Source organism: Oryctolagus cuniculus, chromosome 4 (assembly GCF_964237555.1).
Source record: "Oryctolagus cuniculus chromosome 4, mOryCun1.1, whole genome shotgun sequence".
NCBI lineage: Eukaryota > Metazoa > Chordata > Mammalia > Lagomorpha > Leporidae > Oryctolagus > Oryctolagus cuniculus.
Genome location: NC_091435.1, coordinates 7,951,024 through 7,975,019, shown reverse-complemented (window position 1 = coordinate 7,975,019; position 23,996 = coordinate 7,951,024). Strand labels below are relative to the sequence as shown.

General features: G+C 51.1%; 1 protein-coding gene across 3 annotated transcripts in view; it reads right to left on the bottom strand.

Moving 5' to 3' along the window:
- HLCS (holocarboxylase synthetase) overlaps positions 1 to 23,996 on the bottom strand; it is a 222,430-nt gene that overhangs the window by 175,580 nt on the left and 22,854 nt on the right. For all 3 annotated transcript variants that reach the window (XM_051833635.2, XM_051833634.2, XM_051833636.2), the window contains exons 3-5: positions 10,674 to 10,836; positions 7,653 to 8,605; positions 2,809 to 2,991 (exon numbers count right to left, since the gene is read on the bottom strand). In XM_051833635.2, coding sequence (XP_051689595.2) covers positions 2,809 to 2,991; positions 7,653 to 8,605; positions 10,674 to 10,725 — 1,188 coding nt within the window. In that variant the 5' untranslated portion in view covers positions 10,726 to 10,836. The remainder of the gene's footprint in view (positions 1 to 2,808; positions 2,992 to 7,652; positions 8,606 to 10,673; positions 10,837 to 23,996) is intronic.

Sequence of the window (23,996 nt, the reverse complement as noted above, 5' to 3'; positions counted from 1 at the left end):
GTTTGGGGAGTGAACCAGAGGACGGAAGCGCTCTCTTCCTCTCTCTCCCCTTCTCTCTCTGTCACTCTGCCTTTAAAATAAATAAATACATCTTTTTAAAAAAAAAATGTGGTGCCGGCCAGTGCCGCGGCTCACTAGGCTAATCCTCCACCTACGGCACCAGCACCCCAGGTTCTAGTCCCAGTTGGGGCGCCAGTTCTGTCCCGGTTGCCCCTCTTCCAGGCCAGCTCTCTGCTGTGGCCAGGGAGTGCAGTGGAGGATGGCCCAAGTCCTTGGGCCCTGCACCCCATGGGAGACCAGGAGAAGCACCTGGCTCCTGCCTTCGGATCAGCGCGGTGCGCCGGCCGCAGCGGCCATTGGGGGTGAACCAATGGAAAAGGAAGACTTTTCTCTCTGTCTCTCTCTCTCACTGTCCACTCTGCCTACAAAAAAAAAAAAAAAAAAGTGGCGCCTTTCTATCTTTCTATTAACTGAACATACAAAAACAGAGACAGATGACTGGGAGCTGTGAGTTCCTGAGACACTGGTGCAACAGGAGTCAAACCACAAACTACAGACGTGATGGGGCACACAATGAGACAATGCTGTCAAGATGGAAACAATCCCTTGCTATATTACTAATGTTTAAAAGTAGTAACATCACCTAGAGCCTGCTTAGACGCATCACCAGGCACACTACACACCTTTAACCCACTCCACCTCTCAACCACCTCAGGATTAACTGCACTATCATTTCATAATGCAATTAGGTAGAACTTTCACATGTATTCTCATCTAGTCTCCAAATGACCCTGTAAACTCTCTTATTCCCAGACACTCTCAGATTTTCAATCTGTCTTCTCCAAGTAAGTGTATCAAGTAAGTGTACCCAGACAGCCCACAGCTCTTCTCTCCTCTGGTTACTAATTTTGCCAAGGGCAGGAGCATAACCCAAAACAGAGTATGTCCTGTTTTAAAGGTGTGGCTGGGGCCGGCATCGGGGTATAGCAGGCTAGGCACTGCTTGCAACCCTGGCATCCCATACAGCACTGATTCAAGTTCCGGCTCCTCCACTTCCGACCCAGCTCCCTGTTAATGCACCTGGGAAAGCAGTGGAAGATGGCCCAAATGCTGGGGCCCCTGCACCCACATGGGGACCCAGAAGAAGTTCCAGGCTTCTGGCTTCAGCCTGGCCCAGCCCCAACCACTGTAGCCATTTGGAGATGAACCCATGGATGGGAGATATCTCTTTTTCTTTCTCTTTCTCTTTTTGTCTCTCTCTCCCTCCCTCCCTCCTTCTCTTTTTGTCACTCTACCTTTCAAATAAACAAAATAAATCTTTTAAACAATGCGTGGTTGGCCGGCGCCGTGGCTCACTAGGCTAATCCTCCGCCTAGCGGCGCCGGCACACCGGGTTCTAGTCCCGGTCGGGGCGCCAGATTCTGTCCTGGTTGCCCCTCTTCCAGGCCAGCTCTCTGCTGTGGCCAGGGAGTGCAGTGGAGGATGGCCCAGGTGCTTGGGCCCTGCACCCCATGGGAGACCAGGAAAAGCACCTGGCTCCTGGCTCCTGCCATCGGATCAGCGCGGTGCGCCAGCCGCAGCGCGCCGGCCGCGGCGGCCATTGGAGGGTGAACCAACGGCAAAAGGAAGACCTTTCTCTCTGTCTCTCTCTCTCACTGTCCATTCTGCCGGTCAAAAAAAAAAAAAATAATAAATAAATAAATAAATAAATAATGCGTGGTAAGGCGTGTAATTTGTTCTTTTCCAGGGAAAGTCACCTGGAACATGGGTACCTATCTGCTGGAATAGTCACTACACTCACACCTTCAGCTGTTCAGGGACAACAACAGAAAGAGACCCACAAAATGATTTGTTAGAATGAATAAGACCTTGACAGCGCGGCAAGCAAGGGGATTAGCAGGAACACACACCTGGAGAATCTGGCAACCTGCCCAAAAGCAGGTATCAATCACAGGCAGCAAACGCAGACTCAAGGCCGATGGAATTCCTGAATACACCCCCAACTCTGCGGGTATTTTCCTTTTACACACAGCTGACGCACAGGAACTGAAGCCCAGGGCCTGTCTGCCACCAGGTGGCAGACAGCAGCACAAATGAAGCCAAAATTGTGATTTTCCCACCCAAAGATAAGCTGAGAAAGGCCCCAATCAAAACAACTGTTTTTAATCCCAAATGAACAGACCGTGGTTTCCAGATCACAGAGCCACCCCTTGCTATCCACAGGGATTGGGTCCCAGGACCCCTTCCATGGATGCCACAATCCACAGTCACTCAAGTCCCTTAATAAAACGGTGCCGTCCTCACACAGAACCCACTGAGTTCTATGCTAAATCCTCTCTAGGCTGCTCCTAGTGCCTACCGCAGAGCACATGCTCTTTAAATAACTGTGCACTGTATTCGGGGAACAATGGCAAGGAAAAGGTTTGCACACGTTCAGTATAGAAGCAGTTTTTTTTTTCCCCCCAAGTATTTTTATTCCAAGGTTGGTTGAATCCAGGGATACGGAACCCACAGAGCCAAAGAGTGGGCTGCACTCCCCTGACCCACAAGCAGGAAAAGCCCAGAACCTGCAGGCCAAACTCCAGCAGCCTTCCCCCACCTCACATACAAACACAGACGCGACTACGTGATCTCTGCATGCCTTTCACACGGTCTCCAGACCATCCGAAGTCAAAAGAGAAAATGGAAATCAAAAGAGAAATCACAACCAAAACCCAGGGAAACGAAAGAACTCCAGGGCCAGGCCCCCTGTTTTGAAGAAGGCCACGGCACGGCGCCCCCTTCTGGCTGAGCCAGCTGCAAGCTCACCCGTGTGGTCGGCAGGAGGTACGCAGGTGTTAAGGCAGGCACTTGCTTTACGTCACAGCTCAGGCCGAGGGTCGTCAGGATCTCCCTAAGGACTTCGTATCTTGACATGTTGCTTGATTTGAGCAAATTAAAATCTTCTTGAGTTTGCACCAGGGAAGAGCTGGGAGGTAGTTCTAAGTGCACCTGAGGGGAGAAACACCACGTGTAAATCCAGGGCCCGTGCAGACATCAAGACAGCTTCGCTGCCAGTTCTGAAAACTTGAACATGGATTCTCACCATTACCAACAGCACATAAACTCAGAACCCGAGCACTGCAGAAGAGAGAGCAAGCGCTAAAGATCTGAGGGGCAGGCATTCGGCACAATGGGTAACTGTTGTTCGGAAGCACACACCCCGTCGGACTGCCTGGTTCCCGGCCCAGCTCCACTCCCAGTTCTAGCTTCCTGCTAATGTGCAGCCTGGAGGCCACAGATGACACGCAAGTGCCTGGGCCCCTGCCAGCCACGTGGGAGGCCCAGAAGGAGCTCCCAGCTTCCAGCCTCAGCCTACCCCAACTGCTGCGGGCATCTGGAAGGTGAACCAGCAGATGGAGGATAGCTCTCCCAGCTTCTCCGCCTCTTAAAAAATTAAAAAATGATAAATTAAGTGTCCCCCCCTATCACCAGTCAGTGTCTTGGCATAAAGGAAGGGACTGAAACTTCCAGTTCTCTTGAGATCAGATGTTCACTTGACGTTAGCATCAGGGGGACCCCACAATACCGAGAACCCTGAAGATGGACATCAGCTCATTTGCCTTATTCTGTTTTTGCCTGTATTGTATGTAGTGCTTCCTACTTTAGGCATCAAGAAAAGTGAAGGCATGGTGCCAGCCTTGTCAACTTAAACATCTCTCAACTCCCACCCACACCTCAACCAAACCAAAGATCCTGTCCAAATCTACTATCGACCATGGTCCGAGTGTCCCCACTGAGGGTCTGCAGAACCCTGCCCAACAATCTCCAAACTACAGCTGGCCGCTGCAGGCTGCTGCTTCACCGTGATGGAGCCCTAAGGGCAGCGGGCAGCGGGTGGGCCTGGCCCCGACTGCCCTGGAGAGGGGAGGGCAGAGGAGTGGACCCTATAAAGCATCGATCCTCCAGCCCCTCCTCCACCCTCTGTATGCCTCCCTCCCAAATGGACAAGCAGCACATAGCAAGTCAGTCTCAGCCCAGACAGGAGCCTCACTGTGTCTGTGCTTGCCTGTGCGTGAGGGAATGGGGACTGCGTGTGCACACCCTGTGGACAAGCTGAACACACAGGGGCACAGTGAAATGCACTGAACCATCATCACACAAGACAGATGCAGTGAGAAAAGCAGGGACAGAGCTACCAGCAGGCCCCAGGGTCCAGGAGGACAACAACAGGCCGTGGGTGACACCCTGAGGACAGCGCCTCCATGGTGGGCATGGCCCCCAGTGGCACACCAGGCTGGGAGCCCGGCAGATTTGCACTCCGGGTCCTCGTGGTAGTCAACAGAAGCCTCATCCTCTGGACCTATGCTGGTTGCCATAGTGATGGCCTGTCTATAACCTGGCTTCTAAAAGCAAGGCTTTTCAGCTGGACACAGTGCTAGAACCAGTAACATCTCGAGCCACAAGCAAGGAGGTGGGTACTGCAGGCACGTATTGGGTAGACGGGGCTCCTGCCCCTAGCTGCAAAGAATCACTGGGCCCGAAATGTCGACGGCACCTTGGCCGAGGAACTCTCTGCGTGAGAGCAGAACCACTTCTGCCTTGTGCCGAGTAAAGAGGCCGAACTTCTTAAAGTCCATTCGGACAACTTCGTGCCAACTGCTAGTCCCTCTGACAGGCAAATGTCGGCGTGAAATCGTCCCCGCGAACTTGATCAGTGCACCAAGCACTTGAACGGTGCCCCTCTATCATCGTGAAGGGCAGAGGCATCAAACGGGCAGTCTGTGTGGCTGGGAGCCCAGCGCCCCGCGTGCAGCTGTGTTGGGCCCTTGAACTCCCTTGCCTCCTCTTACTGGGTTACATCATTGCTAGATTTATTACAAAGATGAAGACTATGAAATTGAACAGGGAAAGAGGAAACTAACCAGCCTGTGATAATATTTATTGGTTGATCTCGGAGAGGTTTCGCAGCCACACGGGCCTGGGGAGAAAACAGTGACCCTGTCACAGAGAAGACTGGAAGTCATTTAAAATCAAAAACGACATTCTAATCCTCCGACTCTGATTTGTGAAGCTGCATCAGATTGCCTTTTTTTTTTCCTAGGGCAATGCACTGCAGTATCAAATTTTATGATAGAAACGGGGTCAATTTAAATGGTGCAGCAAACAGATTTGCTATGTAACTCAGAGAAACGGATCACAACAGTGCCGAATCAATTTTCTAGTACAAGTCTGCACACAGAAGTGGTACAATCCGCTCTTCAAAACTGAAATATGGCTGTAGGAAGTTGGGTGTTTAAGTGGATTTTCTGAGAATGCACAGTTGCTATAGTTACCATATTCTCAGAGAAAAAGATAAGAGGAGCATTTATTAGGCCTCCAAAATGGATCCATGTGGCTCACAGCCCTACAGGAAACCTGCCTGGGCTGGACATGTTCATCTGTCCTCGTGTCCGAATTTCTGACATTGAAGCATCTTTGCCTCAGTATCATCTAAATCGAGTGAGTGAGCTTTAGAACAGAGGGAAAAAAAAAAAAAACAGAACTATACCCTCTGACAAATGTTTGATCAGAAAACCCAAGGTAAAAAAGAGGAAAAAAAAAAAAAAAAGAGACGGAGCTTCTAGGAGGGCTGGCAAGAGGCCTGGCATAAAACAAAAAATTAAAAGAAAACAGAACCAAAAAAGTAAACAATTTGCTGACTCAATAAAGAGAGCCCTACCACAAAACACACTCTATTGCATTCATCTGGGCACTCTAATGGGCAAAACTGGCACCTGCAGGGGCCCCTCCCGGGCCGTGGAGAGCTATCTGCACAGAACCCACTTAGCTCCTCCTGGGAGCTGGAATAATCTCTAGACCATGTCTAACTCTAATGCAATGTAGGCACATTGGTTAGGCAGCAGCGACAAGAAGGAAGTCCGTACACTTGAGATTTTGTGTCCAAACGTTTTCCAACGGTGCCTGGTTAAGGCTGTGGATGAAGAACCCAGATACTAGGGTCAGCTGGATTTCATTTTTGTATTAAATCATCAAATCCTTAAGGAGAAGAAAGTGCTCACCTGACTCTAACGAAAACCTCTGTCCTAAGGCATTGAAAACGATGTGCGGTAACTGATGGGAAATTCTGGAACAGTCTATCCTGCTACCACCCGCTTAAATCAGCAAAAGCTAAAAGGAGAAAGAGGAAAAAGAGAACAGGAGAGACAAAGGACCTGCTCTCGGCAGCCTCCTTTCCTCTCCTCCCTGCTTCCTTAGGCACTACGAAGCCATCAATCTAGATAACTTCAATATCCTCTCACTGGGAGTTCTTCCCAGCACTTAGATTTTTTTAAAAAAGATGTATTTGAAAGGCAGAGACAACGAGAGAAAGACAGAGAGATCTTCCATCCGCTGGTTCACTCCCAAAATTGCTGTGACAGCTGGAACTGGCCAGTCTGAAGCCCGGAGCCAGGTGCTTCTTTCTCAGACAGGAGCAGGGGCCCAAAGACTTGGCCATCAGCTGCAGTATTTTAATGTGACGGTCAACAATGTCTGGGATCACTACCCCAAGACCCTCAACTGTTTACATTAAATAAAGGCTTGAGTACATTAATAACGGGGTACTCGTGACAAGAAAGTAAACTAACGTAGCTTTTTAAAGCTTTTGAGACGTCTTCCTTCTGACTGCCTGCTTTTATCAATTAATTCATTTTATTTTATTTGAAAGGCAAAGAGACAGAGAGAGATGGAGAGTGATCTTCTATCTGTAGGTTCACTTCCCAAATGCCCACAACAGCTGGGCCCAGGCCAAAGCCAGGAGCTAGAAACTCAACCCAGGTCTCCCACGTGAGTAGCAGGAACTCAATTCATGTGAGCCATCCCCTGCCGCCTCCCAGGGCGCATAGTAGCAGGCAGCTGCAAGGCAGAACGGAGGCAGGACTGGAACCCAGGCCTCGCCAGGAATGGAATGTGGGCATCCCAAGCAGCATTTTCACTGCTGCACCAAACGCCCACCCTGACTAATGTATTTCAGAAAGGTTATTGCCAGGCCGGCGCCGCGGCTCACTAGGCTAATCCTCCGCCTGCGGCACCAGCACACCGGGTTCTAGTCCCGGTTGGGGCGCCGGATTCTGTCCTGGTTGCCCCTCTTCCAGGCCAGCCCTCTGCTGTGGCCCGGGAGTGCAGTGGAGGATGGCCCAAGTGCTTGGGCCCTGCACCCCATGGGAGACCAGGAGAAGCACCTGGCTCCTGGCTCCTGCCTTCGGATCAGCGCGGTGTGCCGGCCGCAGCGCACCAGCCGCGGCGGCCATTGGAGGGTGAACCAACGGCAAAGGAAGACCTTTCTCTCTGTCTCTCTCTCACTGTCCACTCTGCCTGTCAAAAAAAAATAAAAATAAAAAAAGAAAAAAAAGGTTATTGCCAGTGAAGATGAGACAAGACTCCCCTGACTACTCCTTGGTTAACTCTCAAGCTCACACCTTCTGCCCCGTTCCTCCATCACAAGTGTTTTGGTAGGTCAGCATTTATGTTCCTTATTCATGAACGCCCTGAGCTAAACGAAGCCATGGTCCCACTCACCCTCAGCAAAAGCTCCCAGCCCACAGCACACGCGCCCCAGGAACTTTTCCACGTCCAGCCTTGGAAACCACGTGCCCTCCCAAAGACGAGAGAGTCAGCTCCACCTCCAGTACCTGGCAAAGAACGGCTTCTCCGCCACAGGTTCCAAAAGGCACTTGCACAATCATCCTGTCCTGGTCCGCGCCCTCCAGGCGGCCCTGCAGCCTGCCGGGACTCAGCCGCTCTCCGGTGCTGTCCTCATAGACGCAGCCGCTGCTCAGCGCGCGCAGCCTCACTTCCCTGCCATCAGCCTTGGAGAACACCAAGCTCTGGACGGTCTTCTGCAGCGCGTCCTTGCTCGTCACCTGGAAGCCACCGAACGTGAAAGGCGAAGACAGCCCCAATATCTTCCCTCCCTGAGAAAGATAGGCCATGAACTTCTGGTGCAGGTCCTTGGGAATGGCCTCCTGGGTGGCAAGGACCAACAAGAGACAGTTGTCTGGCCACGGGTCCCTGCGGGCGCTCTCCTCCAGCAGGTGGTAGAGGGTGTAACTGTCAGTATCCACACAGTCGGCCAGAACGGAGCGCACCTGCTGGAGCCGGCCCAGGGCTTCCTGGGAGTCGGAGCCCAGGTAGAGTAAGATGTTCGGAGCCTTGCCCGTCACGTTGACCCTCCTTTCTTCTCTTTCGGGGTAGCTCTCATCAGCAGTGCCCTGCACATTGCTGCTGTGATCGTAGGGAAGATCCGGAATGTTCTCTGCAGAAGCAAACTTGATCAACTCAATGGTGCTGCCCTCGAGTTCCAGGCACTCGTGGCAACTAGACAGGTGGAGGTGGTGATGCTCGGGGGAGCCCCCGCCCTGCTCACTCCCCTCGGAGGCGGGCTCACTCCCGGGGGCACTGCCCCTCCTCGGCGTGGAGGAGCCCTCACCAGGATCCTTCGAGTCACTTTTGCCAACGTGCTCCATAACTCCCTGCGCAGGCTCCGTCTCAGGAGATGGTTCGGGGTTCGGCTGCGGGATTGGGGTTTGGTTGTTTAAGGCCTGATCCTTAAGTTCCTCCAGAGTGGAGTCCTTCAAGTGCACGGCTACAGCATGAACAGGAAAGGGCGTTCATCAACACGTCTCAACCGTCATGGCTCCCCCCACGCCCTCAGCGTGCCAGTGACTCACGGCCCAGGACGACCGCCTGCACGGCTCCCACCTGCATCCCCCAATCACTCCTGCCTGCTGGGAGGGCACCCCTGAAGACCCCAGGTGAACCCTCAGTTTCCCCAACCTCTTCCCTATACACATCACAGAGCTTCAAATTCTCTTACTGACTGGAGGAGACAGAGGCAGAAAAGTGACTCTGCCCACTTCCTCACAGGCTCAATCTCTTGGGCACACTGTCCTAAATATGAAAGGGAGGAGTACATGGGGCACACAGCTGGAATCTACACAGGCCTGCCCCAGGAAAAAAGCCACTCCTAGCACACTTCCCCGCACCATCTTGTTTCAAGAATGGAAACCAGTTTACGCCACTGATTCCGGAGACGTCCACTGCGCACTTGCTACTGTCTGATGCAGACCTGGGCGCAGGCATGGCGAATCAGGAAGTTCAGTGATTTACATAAATTTCCAGAGCTCAGGAACACTTATCTGTTGAGGATACGAATAAAGGCTTTCACAGACAGAAAGCCTGCATTCGAGTTTAATGAAAGAACAGTTGTTTCCTGAGAAAAGATTTGTGAAAAAAAAAAAAAAAAACTATGATACAGATTGGGTATCCCTCATCCAAAATGCTAGGGATCATAAGGGTTTCGGATTTAGGACATTTTCAGATCCTGGAATATCTGCAGATACATAATTCTTGGAGGCAGGTCCAAACAGGAAATACCTTTATGTTTCACGTACACCTTACAGACAGCCTGAAGGCAATATCGTACGACACTTTCAGTGCACCTGCATTCTGGCTGCCTCCTGCCACAGAAGTCGGTGTGGAATGTTCCACTGTGGCATTATGTTAGTGCTGAAAACCTTTCCGATTTTGGAGCCTTTCAGATTTTTGGATTAGGGATGCTCCACCCGTGTTTATATTTTAAGTAAAAAGCTGCTATATTTAGAATATCATAGTAACCTTGGCTGTGCTTCCCATTCAGTCAGAACAACAGGCTAGACATAGGGTATTAAACTGCATGAAATAAATATTATATAATTTGAAATCTGGGCTGGCGCCACGGCTCAATAGGCTAATCTGCCTGTGGCACCAGCACACCGGGTTCTAGTCCTGGTCAGGGTGCCGGATTCTGTCCCGGTTGCCCCTCTTCCAGGCCAGCTCTCTGCTGTGGCTAGGGAGTGCAGTGGAGGATGGCCCAGGTCCTTGGGCCCTGCACCCGCATGGGAGACCAGGATAAGCACCTGGCTCCTGCCATCGGATCAGCGTGGTGCGCCGGTCGCAGCGCGCCGGCCGCGGCGGCCATTGGAGGGTGAACCAAAGGCAAAGGAAGACCTTTCTCTCTGTCTCTCTCTCACTGTCCACTCTGCCTGTGAAAAAAAATAATAATAATAATTTGAAATTTGAATGTCATGACATGGACAACAGAGATATGAAAGAAATTTAATAAGGGGGCCAGCATTGTGGCACAGCAGGTAAAGTCACCACCTGTGACACTGGCATCTCATACGGGCACCGGTTCCTGTCCCAGCTGCTCCACTTCTGACCCAGCCCCCTGCCAATGGCCTGGGAAAGGCAGCAGAGGACGTCCCAGTACTTACACCCCTGCTACCCACGGGAGAGATCCAGAAGCAGCTCCTGGCTCCCAGCTCCTGGCTTCGGTCTGGCCCAGCCCCGCCCATTGCAGCTATCTGGGAAGTGAACCAGTGGATGGAGGATCTCCTTCTCTACCTCTTCTCTCTCTGTAACTCTTTAAAATAAATAAATAAATCTTTTCTTTAAAAAAATAAATTTAATGATCACCAAAGATACACCCTTCTACCTCCCCAGAACTTGACGCATATATGAATTTTATACCATGATGATCAAACCTAACCTGGTGACTGAATTATTCTGAAACTAAGCCACGCCCTCACATCCTTCCAACAGGAACGCTCAAGTCCTTCTGCTAACCACTTCTGACGTCGCCCCTGGAGGAGGCACTGTCTGGGGTTACTTACAAACGATCTTCTGGGGCACCAGCCCATTGTCCATCTGCAGTCTGTCCTCCATGAACGCCACCCCCAGCTTGCTGAAGTCGTCCACGCTCGCTTCAGCTATCAGCCGATAAGGCTCCCCGGGTCTGCAGGCCAACGGCAAGCAACAGTCCGACCACTTGACAACCTGCAAAATCCCACCAGGATGGAGGGAGACAGAGGCTGAGAGTTTTCCCCTCCGAAATAACCAGACACTATTTTCTTCTGCAGGCTTCCTGCCACTAAATTTCAGTCAGGCAAAGCAAATTACCACACACTGCATTTTGGGGATATCAAAGTTACTTTGGCTCACACATTCTCACTTCTACCTGACACAGAGCTCACAAAGCACCAAGTGTAGCTGCCGTGTTTAAAAGGGGCTGGTGCTGCGGCACAGCAGGTGGAGCCGCCACCTGAGACTCCACACCCAAATGGGCACCAGTTCATGTCCCAGCTGCTCTGCTTCTGATCCAGCTCCCTGCTGATGCACTTGGGAAAGCAGCAGGATGGGGTTGGACAGCAGATAAAACACGTCTGTTAGCCCTTCCAGGTTGGTTAGTCGGTTTTAAATTTTATTCACTTACTTGGTGGGGGGAGAGGAAGAGACAGCAACAGAGAGAGACAGACAGACAGACGGAGGCAGAGAAGACTCCCAACTACAGGGTCACTCAATAGCCAGAGCTGGACCAGGCCAAAGCCAGAACCTGGGGACTCAATCCAGGTCTTCCACATGACCCAACCACTGGAGCCACCATCACCACTGCCTCCCAAGGTCTGCATTAGAAAGAAGCTGGAAGCAGGAGCTGGAGCCGGAGTTAAACACAGGTATTCTAACATGGACCCTGGTCATCCTACCCAGTGCCTTAACCAGTGGGTCAAACGCCTGTCCTCGGCCTTCCAGTTTTTACAAAAGATTTGAAACTTGGACACCAAATATAGCTGCAATGGAAAGGCATTTGGCACTTGGGGGCGCTGGAGTGTGGGTTAAGCCACTGCTTGCGACACCAGCATCCCATATCTGAGTGCCAGTTCAAATCCCAGCTGCTCCACTTCCATTACAGCTCCATGCTGACGTGCCTGGGGAGGCAATGGAGGATAGCCCAAGTACTTGCGCCCTGCCACTCATGTGGGAGACCAACATGGAATTCCTGGCTTATGGCTTCAGCCTGGCCCAGCCTTACCACTGTGGCCATTTGGGGAGTGAACCAAAGAATGAAAGCTCTTTCTCTTTCTCTCGCTCTCTGTGTCATTCTGCCATTAAAATAAATAAAATAAATATTTAAAAACAATAAAGATTAAAAAAAACAGTAAATGTGAACTACGGTTACATCCAGTTGCCACTTGAGATGCCAACTTCCTATATCAGAGTGCCTGGGTTCTGGTCCTGGCTCTACTTCTGATTCCAGCTTCCTTCTTTTTTTTTAATAGAAAACTTTTATTTAATAAATAAAAATTTCAAAAGTACAACTTTTGGATTATAGCGGTTCTTCCCCCCATAACCACCCTCCCACCTGCAAATCATCCCATCTCCTACTCCCTCTCCCACCCCATTCTTCATTAAGATTCACTTTTTTTTTTTTTTTTTTTTTGACAGGCAGAGTGGACAGTGAGAGAGAGAGACAGAGAGAAAGGTCTTCCTTTGCCGTTGGTTCACCCTCCAATGGCCGCCGCGGCCGGCGCGCTGCGGCTGGCGCACCGCGCTGATCCGATGGCAGGAGCCAGGAGCCAGGTGCTTTTCCTGGTCTCCCATGGGGTGCAGGGCCCAAGCACCTGGGCCATCCTCCACTGCACTCCCTGGCCACAGCAGAGGGCTGGCCTGGAAGAGGGGCAACCGGGACAGAATCCGGTGCCCCGACCGGGACTAGAACCCGGTGTGCCGGCGCCGCTAGGCGGAGGATTAGCCTAGTGAGCCGCGGCGCCGGCTTAAGATTCACTTTTAATTATCTTTATATACATAAGATCAACTCTATGCTGAGTAAAGATTTCAACAGTTTGCACCCACACAAACACACAAAGTATAAAGTACTGTTTGAAGATTAGTTTTATGGTTAATTCACATAGTACAATGCATTAAGGACAGAGATCCTACATGGAGAATAGTTGCACAGAGACTCCCATTGTTGATTTAACAATTGACACTCTTATTTATGACGTCAGTAATGTGATCACCCGAGGCCCTTGTCATGAGCTGCCAAGGCTACGGAAGCCTCTTGAGTTCACAGTTTCCAACCTTATTTAGACAAGGCCATAGTCAAAGTGGAAGTTCTCTCTTCCCTTCAGAGAAAGGCACCTCCTTCTTTGATGGCCCATTCTTTCCGCTGGGATCTTACTCACAGAGGTCTTCCATTTAGGTCATTTTTTGCCACAGTGTCTTGGCTTTCCATGCCTGAGATCCGAATGCCTTAAGGGCTGCTTCTGAGGCCAGGGTTCCAGCTTCCTGGAGGCAGCAGGTCATGGCCCAATTACTGGGGTCCCTGCCACCCAGGTGGGAGATCTGGAGTCCCCAGTTCCTCCTGACTGACTGCAGCCTGGCCCAGCCCTGGCTGTTGTGGGCATTTGGTGAGCAAAGCAGCAGGTGGAGGAGCTCTCTCTGTCTCTTTCTCTGCCTTTAAGATAAACAAAAATTCAATAAATAAAAGGTAAACACAAATGCAACTGGCCCTCTGTGTCTGCAGACTCCACATGTGCAAATCCAATCAACCTCAGATGGAAAACATTTAGGAAGACTGCATCTGCACGGAACACACACATCCTTTTTCTTGGCAATGCTCCCTACATACACTGTACAGCGATTGACATAGCATTGTATTAGGGAAGTCAGTCATCCAGAGAGTATTAAAAGTGCATGGGAGGTGGTTGGTGCTGTGGCGTCTGCAGCGCCAGCATCCCATATCAAGTCCTGGTGACTAAACTGATGAGCCAACTTGCTGTTAATGGGCCTGGGAAGGCAGCAGATGACGGCTCAGGTGCCCGAGTCCCTGCCACCACACGGAAGACCCGGCTGGAGCTCTTGGCTCCTGGCTTCTGCCTGTCCCAGCCCTGGCTGTTGCGGCTATTTCTGGAGTGAACCAGCAAAAGCAAGATATCTATCTAATATGCCTTTCACGTAGATGAAAACAAACATTGTTTTCAAAAACTTCAATAGGGGCCGAAGCTGTGGCACAGCAGGTTAAGCCACAGTCTGCAACATCAGCATCCCAGGTGGACACAGGTTCCAGTCCCAGCTGCTCCTCATTCCACTTCCAGCTCCCAGCAAATGTGCCTGGGAAAGCAGCAGAAGACAGCCCAAGTCCCTGGGGGCCTGCACCCACACTGGATACCTGGATGGCGTTCCATGCTCCTGGCTTCAGCCTGGCCCAGCTGTGGCCACTGTGCCCATTTGAAGAGTGAATCAGCAGACAGAAGATCTTCCTCTGTCTCCCTCTCTCTCTGTAATCTGCCTTTCAAGTAAATAAATTTGTAAAAAAAAAAAAATACATAAACAAAACACATCTTGAAGCACTGAGAACTGACTAGACAATACAGAACCATCAGCATGAGGTCAAAGGCTGGAATCAACCCTGAACCTACGGGGAGCGGGGGGCGGGGGAACCCCACAACCAAAGCCACTGCTGCCCTGAAGATAGCTGCTCATCCAGGACACCTGGGCTTCTAAAATCAAGGTCCAACTGGCAAACGGACGACAGGAAGAGAAGAAAGAATACACACATAAAATCATGTGAGTGCTTTTGGACAAAAGTGCCCAGATAACTCGGTGAGGAGAGTCTTCTTCCCCACAAACGTCAGTGGCACAGCTGGGAAGGAAAACGGCCATCATCCACAGAACAGAGAAAACACCTGCAGATCATGGGGCCGGCGCTGTGGCGTGGTGGGCTAAGCCTCCGCCTGCTGCACCAGATCCCAGGTGGGTACCGGTTCATGTCCCGGCTGCTCCGCTTCCCATCCAGCTCTCTGCTATGGCCTGGGAAAACAGCAGAAGACGGCCCAAGTCCCTTGGGCCCCAGCGCCCATGTGGGAGACCCAGAAGAAGCTGCTGGCTCCTGGCTTCAGATTGGCTGAGCTCCAGTCACTGCAGCCATTTGGGGAGTGAACCAGTGGATGGAAGACGTCTCTCTGTCTCTCCCTCTCTCTGTCTATAATTCTACCTCTCAAATAAATAAAAAAATCTTTTAAAAAATTTAAAAACACACCTGCAGATCACATAAATTCTCCCCAACTCTGCAATAAAAACAAACATCCCAATTTTAAAATAGGCAGAGTGCGAACACTCATTTCTCAAGGAAATGTGCTTGTGGCCAGTAAGCACATTAAAAATGCTCTAAAGAAGTGCCAGTTGGGACCACCAGGAGACATTGCTTCATACCCACCAGGTGCCTACAATAAAAAGATGAAGAGCAAGTGCTGAGGATGGGGAGAACCGAACCCTGAACTGTGCTGGCAGAAACACCAGACAGCACGGCCACTTTCCCACAGTCCAACGGGTCCTCAAGATGTCAGCACCAAGTTCTACTCCCCACCACAATCCCACTCCTTAGAAAATTAAAAACATATAACCACTCAAAAAACTTGGAGGGGCTGGCAGTGTGGCACAGTGAGCTGAGCTGCTGCCTGCAACGCCGGCATCCCGTGTCAGAGCGCCAGTTCGAGTCCCAGCTGCTCTACTTCTGATCCAGCGCCCTGCTAATGTACCTGGGAAAGCAGCAGAGGATGGCTCAAGTACCAGGGACCCTGCCATCCAGGTGGAAGACCAGAATGGAGCGCCTGTCTACTGCCTTTGGCCTGAATCAGCCCTGGCCATTGCAGCCACCTGGGTAGTGAACCAGCAGATGGAAGATCAATCAACCGATATCTCCTTCAAACAATTAAATAAATCTTTTTTGAAAACCTTATAAACAAGAGCTCAGAGCAGCATCATTCATTATAGCCAAAGAGAAGAAACAACCCAATGCCCACGGACAGATGAATGGATACATAAAGCACAAACATCCATAGAATGGGCTGTGATTCAGCCACAAAACACCTGTTACAGCACGCGTGCCTGCTCGACAGCCCAATGCTAAGAGGAAGAAGTCAGTAACTAAAGGTCACGTGCTATCTGATTCCATTTCTACAAAACATCCAAAACAGGCACACCCAGAGTCAGAAAGGAGATCAGGGGTTGTCAGCGGCTAGGAAAGGGGAGAGAGAGAGCAGGAAGTGACCACTGATGGGTGCATGGTTTCTTAGGGTGACGAAAATGTTCCAGAACTACATAGGTGACAACACATGCCCAACTCTGTGGATATACTAAACACTGCTGCATTTTCATTGTAGCTTTTTTTTTTTTTTTTTTGACAGGCAGAGTGGACAGTGAGAGGGAGAGACAGAGAGAAAGGTCTTCGGTTTGCTGTTGGTTCACCCTCCATGGCCGCCGCAGCCGGCACGCTGCAGCTGGCGCACTGCGCTGATCCAATGGCAGGAGCCAGGTGCTTCTCCTGGTCTCCCATGGGGTGCAGGGCCCAAGCACTTGGGCCATCCTCCACTGCACTCCCTGGCCACAGCAGAGAGCTGGCCTGGAAGAGGGGCAACCGGGACAGAATCCAGCGCCCCGACCAGGACTAGAACCCGGTGTGCCGGCGCCGCAAGGCGGAGGATTAGCTAAGTGAGCCACGGCGCCAGCTTTTCATTGTATATTTCAAGAGAGCAACTTTATGGCACATGAGTTGTATTTGGGGTTTTTTTCCTTGTTTCTACACTCTCCCAGGAGGGCCCCGTACACTCCAGAGCCGAATCCTGGCAGCACTGGTGGACAGCTGTGTGATGCAAGCAAGGCACTCGGGTTCTCTGGGCTTCAGTTTCCTGTCTGTCAGCTGCAGGTCCTAAGTGCGTGCACCTGGGAAAGTTACTGGGTGACCCAAACGGGAGACTACAGGAAGAGCCTGGCCCATGGGAGCACCTGTACTGTTCCACAGCACGGGGTCCTGGGAGCAGGTGTCCTCATGGGAAGACCCTTCACCCTCAACTGAGAAAAAACTGATTCTAGGGGGCATGGGAGTGAGAAACATCCTAGGTGTCACTGCCATTTTTAACCTCCAGAGCGCAACCTACCCCACAAAACCTTACTTCCTGGTAATGCATTCTGCTCCTTCGAAAGAATTTCAGGGGCCAGCACTGTGGCACAGCGGCAGGATAAAGCCCTGGCCTGCAGCGCCCACACCCCATATGGACACCGGTTCAAGTCCTGGCTGCTGCACTTCCCATCCAGCTCCCTGAAAGAATTTCAAGGGCATTTAATTTGTCTCCAGGGACCAACAATGAAAAAAAAAATCTTTGAGAAACACCAGCTTAGAAGGAAAAATAATCACTGCGGGACTTTATGGGACAAGGGTTGAAATCCGCTCCATGGTCTCGAATATTCAGAGAAGAAACCTCATGGTTTTCTCTCGGCTCTGCTGGTAGCGCTCCCTCCACGTTGTCACGGACTTCTCCCAGGGCGTCCTGACACACGGCCAGTGAGCAGGACCCGCCTGGGTGTGTGGCCTGACATTTCAGGAGGGTTCTGCTTGGTGAAACGGACATCTGAGCCACAGCAGAGCTGAGGCTTGTGGCTGAAACAGACGTTCCTGGGGGCGGCGGGAAGGCTGTCAGCTCAGGAGAAGGGGAAGATAAATTCACAGCCTGGCTAGGGGGGCTTTCAGATGAGGGTGAGTGGGAAACAGGAAAAGAAACTCCTGCACCAGCTCAGCGTTCTCAGAGCATCACGGCAAACAAAGGCAGAGCAACACCCGGCCCATTCCGGTTGCTAAAACACTGATCTTGCATCATGCTGTGGCAGGCACCAGCCTGCTGTAATAGGAGCCAATAATTAAATTCTCACACACTTCTGAAGAGGCGAGAGGCAAACAAAGGAAGAGGAAGGACAGGAAGAGGCCAGAGCGCGACACTGACACACACGGCCCTGATCAGGTTTCCCCACTCGGCCAACTGTTTCCTCACCTAAGTGCGTTTCCTTTTTCTAGGAACACGCTCCAGGGGCCACCGACCATGCAGACGCCTTCAAGCAGCGCTGGGTGCTTCGATCAAAGCACAGCGCACGGTCACTGATACTCGTCCACGCTGGCCGCTGCCCAGCGGATGAAAGCAAACAGGACTCTTCAGAGTCGCACTTTGAGCCCGAGACAAAGGGGCAGAGGAAGAAAAGTCAAGCAAAAGGCTCGCTCCCGAAGATCAAAGCTGGGGAAGCTCTAGACAAAGGGACTTCCTCTTGAAAGGTGTCCAGCATCCCAAGCTCTGCACTTCATGCTACAACTCAAGACGGCAGGCAACGAACACCTGCTTCTCTCAACTTCACACGCACAGCCAAGCAGGAGCCCAGGAGTGAGGGACACCAGGCTGCCGTAGCACGCGTGGCACTCCCTTCCAAGGGCATGGGACAAGCTCGAGTCAAGCGACCGATGGGGGAACAGACGTCTCAACCTGTCAGTCACCCAGAGGCAGTAAGTGATGCTACTAATCGCTCTGGCTGTTACTTCTCCTCTTCTAAGTCATCTTAATTACATGACAGGTTATTAAAGTTCTAGCCATTGCGGCGTAGTGGTGAAGCTGCACCTGTGACATGGGCATCCTATATGGGCATCGGTTTGTGTCCCCGCTGCTCCACTTCCAATCCAGCTCCCTGCTAACGTGTCTAGGAAAGCATGGGAAGATGGCCCAAATGCCTGGGCTCCTGCCATCTGCATAGGAGACCCAGATGCAGCTCCTGGCTTCAGCCTGCCCAGTGCTGTCCGTTGCAGCCATCTGGGGAGTGAATCTGTGGGTGAAGTGCGCTCTCTCTCTCTCTCTAACTCTAACTTTCAAATAAATAAATAAATCTTTAAAAAGAATTCTAGTAATAAATTGGGTGGACAAAACTGGACACAGAGAGAAGTAAAAAATTTGAATCTGTGAGTAAGGAATGATATTATCCTGGATTTTTGCTTACTCTCCCTGGCTGCATTTTGGGTCTGGAACTGAGAGGATAAAAGAAGGCTACAAAACTCATGTTCTGCTCACTGTTACGTAAAAAGACAACGCGCCACACGGCACTGTTAAGAGAAGGATCTTAGGAGCCAGCTCCGCGGCGCAGCAGGTTAGGCCGCCGCTTGCGATGCCAGGGATCCCACATCAGGGCGCCGCTCAGAGTCCCGGCTGCTAAGCTTCCAGCCAATGCACCTAGGAAGGCAGTGGAGGGCAGCCCAAGCTCCTGGGCCCTGGCCCACATCCGGATGTTGCAGACATTGGGGGGTGACCAGAGGATGGAAGATCTCTCCCTCTCTCTGTCACTCTTTCAAATAATTCAGTTATTTGAAAAAAAGCAGATGGTGTTAGGATCATCCCAATCCCACCACTAGCAAGAGCTGCGATATGAAACTGACTCAGGTGAAAGGCAGCTGTGCAACTGCAAAGCCGTGACTGACAGAGAAGCAGGGGAAAGACTGGTCTAGTGACTGCGATTTTCTGGATACCTGAGAGTTCACGGCACATCACTGTGCTGTTCAGATGTCCCACAAGCACCTGAAGTCCACCGTCTAAGGTGCACAGTTCAGCTCTGGCATCCTCACCCCACTGATGCACACTGGGGAAGCCAAAAGCATCATCTCAGTTGGTGTGGCTGCCATCGCTCTGTAACTAACCACCCCAAAGTTCAGTGGCTAAAGTGAATCATTTACTTCGCTCACGAATCTCCACTTGGGCAGGATTCGGGACGGACTGCTCCAGGTCCAGGTAGGAGGGTGGCTCCACTGGGGCACATGACCCACTGCCAAGATGGCCCCCCGGAGCTCAGCCTTCAGCGGGGAACTCCAGGGCTCCTCGGTTCCTCTCCCTGTGGCTCTCAGCACAGCGCAGCCTGAGCTTCCTGGCGCTCGGGAGCTGGTCCACAAGACGGTCCACAAGGCCGGGAGGAAGCCGCAGGACAGACCCAGCCAGGGAGGTCACAGAGCATCACTTCTCCCATATCCCACTGGACAAACAAGCCCAGACTCGGGGGAGGGGGGGAGACCCTGCCTTCTGGACAGGAGGGAAGGATCTGCAGCCATCTTCAACCAGTGGCAGCTTGGAGTCATTCCCGGTGCGTCACGTCTGTCACAGACACGTCCTCCAGCCAGGGTCCCTGCCTGAACACAGCCCACAGCAGAGCCACAGCTGGAGACAGCAGCGGTGACCCTGCGGGGAGTCTAAGGTTATGTTATTTTAGCCATGCTGACCTGCAAAACTGCATTCCTCACACCAGCCCCCCACCAGGCCCTCCTGCTGCATTCCGGACCTCCATAAATGTCTCACTGGTCACCCCCAAACCACCGCCCCTAAGTCTCCATCTCACACTCCCACCAGCAGTGCTCTTCATGGGCCACAATCGGTTCCCGGTCTGCTCCCCTCTGATCCATTTCTGGTCTGCCCAACCTAGGATCTTCTAATGCTCTAATCAGGTCATCATTCTGCTTTTTATAAAGGGGGTTTTAGCCTACTGTCCTTAGGGATAATGTCTGAGTTCCTAATTCAGACATATAAGCCTTTGTTAATTTGTGTATTTACCAAACTACATAAGAATATTCAACTGCTACACAGAAAACAAGTGGAATAAATAGCTCCAATGAAATCCTTAAGATGCCCTAAGCAGAGACAGTCAGAAACTTGTAAGACAAGTGAAGAAAACAAAAGACGCATAGAGACTGCCACTGTAGTGCTGTGGGTCAACCTACTGCATCAAAACACTGGCATCCCATATCAGAGAGACAGTTCAAGTCCCGGCTACTCCACTTCCAATCCAGCTCCCTACTAATGTGCCTGGGAAGGCAGGAGATGATGGCCCAAATGCTTGGGCCCTGCCACCCATGTGGGAGACCTGGATGGAGTTTTGGGCTCCAGGCTCCTGGCTTCAGCCTGACCCAGTCTCAGTCATTGCAGCCAGCTGGGGAATGAACCAGTGGAAGGAAAATCTCTCTGTCTCACCCTCTCTCTCTGTCCCTCTGCCTTTCAAATAGATAAATAGATAAATAGATAAATCTTTTTTTTTTTTTTTTGACAGGCAGAGTGGACAGTGAGAGAGAGAGAGAGAGACAGAGAGAAAGGTCTTCCTTTGCCGTTGGTTCACCCTCCAATGGCCGCCGCGGCCAGTGCATCACGCTGATCCGAAGTCAGGAGCCAGGTGCTTCTCCTGGTCTCCCATGCGGGTGCAGGGCCCAAGCACTTGGGCCATCCTCCACTGCACTCCCTGGCCACAGCAGAGAGCTGGCCTGGAAGAGGGGCAACCGGGACAGAATCCGACGCCCCGACTGGGACTAGAACCCGGTGTGCTGGTGCCGCAAGGCAGAGGATTAGCCTATTGAGCCGCGGCGCCAGCAGATAAATAGATAAATCTTTAAAATAGAATACAATAGATGGAACACATGCATGTTTAACAAAGATAAAAAGGAAGAAACACAGTATATCCTATGCAGAAATATACAGGAACAATACAGTCAGACACAGATCATGCTACCTCCAGACTAGCAGTTACATCATCCTGATTGGCAGTTGCATCATCCTGAAGTCAGTCAGCCATTACAACCCATTATGCTATGGGCCCAGGTTTACAAGATGGCTTCAAAAAATCTCCAGAAAATGCACATTATGAAAAAATTATGCAAGGCTTTCATAAAAATTTTTGCCCCAAAATAAACTTATCCTTTCAATACATAACTTTTTTTAAGATATGTATTTATTTATTTGAAAGGCAGAGCATTACAGAGAGACAGAGCAGAGAGAGAGTCTTCCATCCACTGGTTCACTCTTTAAATGGCCTCAATAGCCAGAGCTGGGCCAATCCGAATCCAGGAGCCAGGGGCTTCTGCCAGGTCTCCCACGCCACAGTGCCAGCCCATCAGGTCATAATTTTTTGCAAGCCCCTTATATTCAGCCTAGAAAACAAGATAAAAAGCCTGGCTTCTCATAGGTCACTGGTAAGCCACCGCTGCTATGGCACACAGGTTCCAGTCTCTCCAAAAGAACAAGCGTGTGCCAGCCACAGGCACCTCTCACCTGCTGGGCACCCTGTTTAACTCAGATCCCTGTAATGGCGCAGCTGGCAGCCAAGGCTGCCGCAAGCAGAGAGAGCAGGCAAGATGGGACCTGTGCTCATAACCACATGGCCCTGGGCTTCGGTACAGCCATCCGTCCCTCTGGAGGGCAGGTGAGTGCTAACTTCAAATCTCTCCCTCCGTTTCTTGCCGCATGTTCTGAGCTAGTGTAACAAACCATATGAAACTGAGCAACTCAGCTTGGTCTGCCAATCTCTTTACTGCTCGACCACTGGCTCAGCCCGGCAGGCCACATCCTCAGAAGCCACCCTGCGTTGCAGCAACCCCACTGCATGGAGTTCTGTGCAGCACCCTCTGGGCTTCCGCAGTGCTGCTCTGCTTGGCAAACCAATTCCTCCTCCTTCACCTAATGTCTGCTCTCCCTTAAAACTGAGCGAGCACCTGCCTGAGAAGTCCCGCCTGGCCCCATCCCACTTAGACAGGACTCTCCACTACTCCCCACCCCTGCCTTCCACGGCACTTAGCACAGAGAAATGTAACTGCTCCTTTACTTAGCTCTCCGCTCTCCCACACTAGCAGCTGCTGAAAGACAGGGACCTCCATCTCTAACGCATCTTCCTTCTCCATCCGGCACACTCCTGCAGCCCCGGCGCACAGACGCACGTATCACAGGCACGCAGTACACCTTGGAAGAGAGGAAGGTGTGGCGTTGCAGCCGGCTGATCTGCCATCTGGGATACCTGCATCGCACATCACAGAGCCTGGAATCGAGTCCCACCTCTGTTTCCAATCCAGCTTCCTGCTAACATGCCTGGGAGGCGGCAGATGATGGCCCACGTACTTGGCTTCCTGTCACCCATGTGGGAGACTGGCATGGAGTTCCTGGCTACTGGCTTCTGCCTGGCCCAGCCCCAGGAGCTGCAAGTATTTAGGGAGTGAACCAGTGGATTAAAGATATCTTTCAAATAAATAAATAAAACTTTAAAAAATAAATAAACCCTGGATGGGTGAATTAATGCCTTGATAGGTAGGGCACAGGGAATATAAGCAAATTGTCTGCAGGGGAAGAGCTATGTAAGTTTTTCAGGTCATCAATTCTTCCTAAGTCCTCACTAAACAGGGCTGCTAATATATGGACAGAAGATATTAAAAATTGAGCTGACTCTGCCATCACCTGTCAGCATTTATGATTGCACCTTGCAAAATAACTGCGACAGATGTTCAATAAATGTGTTCATAAATGAATGACTGAGTGAATATATGACCATGTGAATGTTACATTTTTTTAAACCGCATTCCTCAGATTCAATTATTTATTGTTGAAGAGTCTGTAGAATGACCACAAATCACAGCCCTCTCAGATATCCAAAATTCAAAAAGATACCACTTAAACATCTGGCAGAGTTGCACAGTCCTTCAAATGTGAGAGAATGTACGATCCCATCACATTCCAAGCATTTCTATGTCGTATCCTAGGCTGCTATCAAATCCAAATGCCTGAAGAGTTAGGTGAAACACACACACAGGTTCATATGAGCCCCCCAAAAACACAAAACACCTTCAAGCAGTCAACCGAAACGGTACAAGCGACAAGAACAGCCCCTTTTTAAGTGAATAGCTCAATTTATAAAACAGAGCCCAGTATAACAGCCAGGGAGATCGGAATGGTTCTAGAAGTCTCTGGCTCCTGACCACAGGATTCATCAGACTCTTGAATCCTAAGTAAAATGCATTAAAGAGTCAGTGTTGTGGGTGCAGGTAAAGCCACTGCCTGCCACACTGGCATCCCATATGCACACCATTTCATCTCTCAGTGCAGCACTTCCGATCCAGCTCCCTGCTAACAGCCTGGGAAAAGCAGCAGAAAATGGCTCAAGTGTTTAGGCCCCTGCACCCTCAGCCTGGCCCAGCACTGGCCATTACAGCCATTTAGAGAGTGAACCAGCGAATGGAAGATCTCTCAATCTCTCAATCCCCCACCACCACCCCGTCCTCATAACTCTGACTTTCAAATAAGTAAGTGTTTTTTTTTTTTTAAATTAATTTAGGGGCCGGCGCTGTGGCATAGTGGGTAAAGCCGCCACCTGCAGTGCCAACATCCCATATGGGTACCAGTTCAAGTCCCAGCTGCTCCACTTCCGATCCAGCTCTCTGCTATGGCCTGGGAAAACAGTAGAAGATGGCCCAAGTCCTTGGGCCCCTGCACCCTTGTGGGAGACCCAGAAGAAACACCTGGCTCCTGCCTTCAGATTGGCACAGCTCCAGTTGTCGT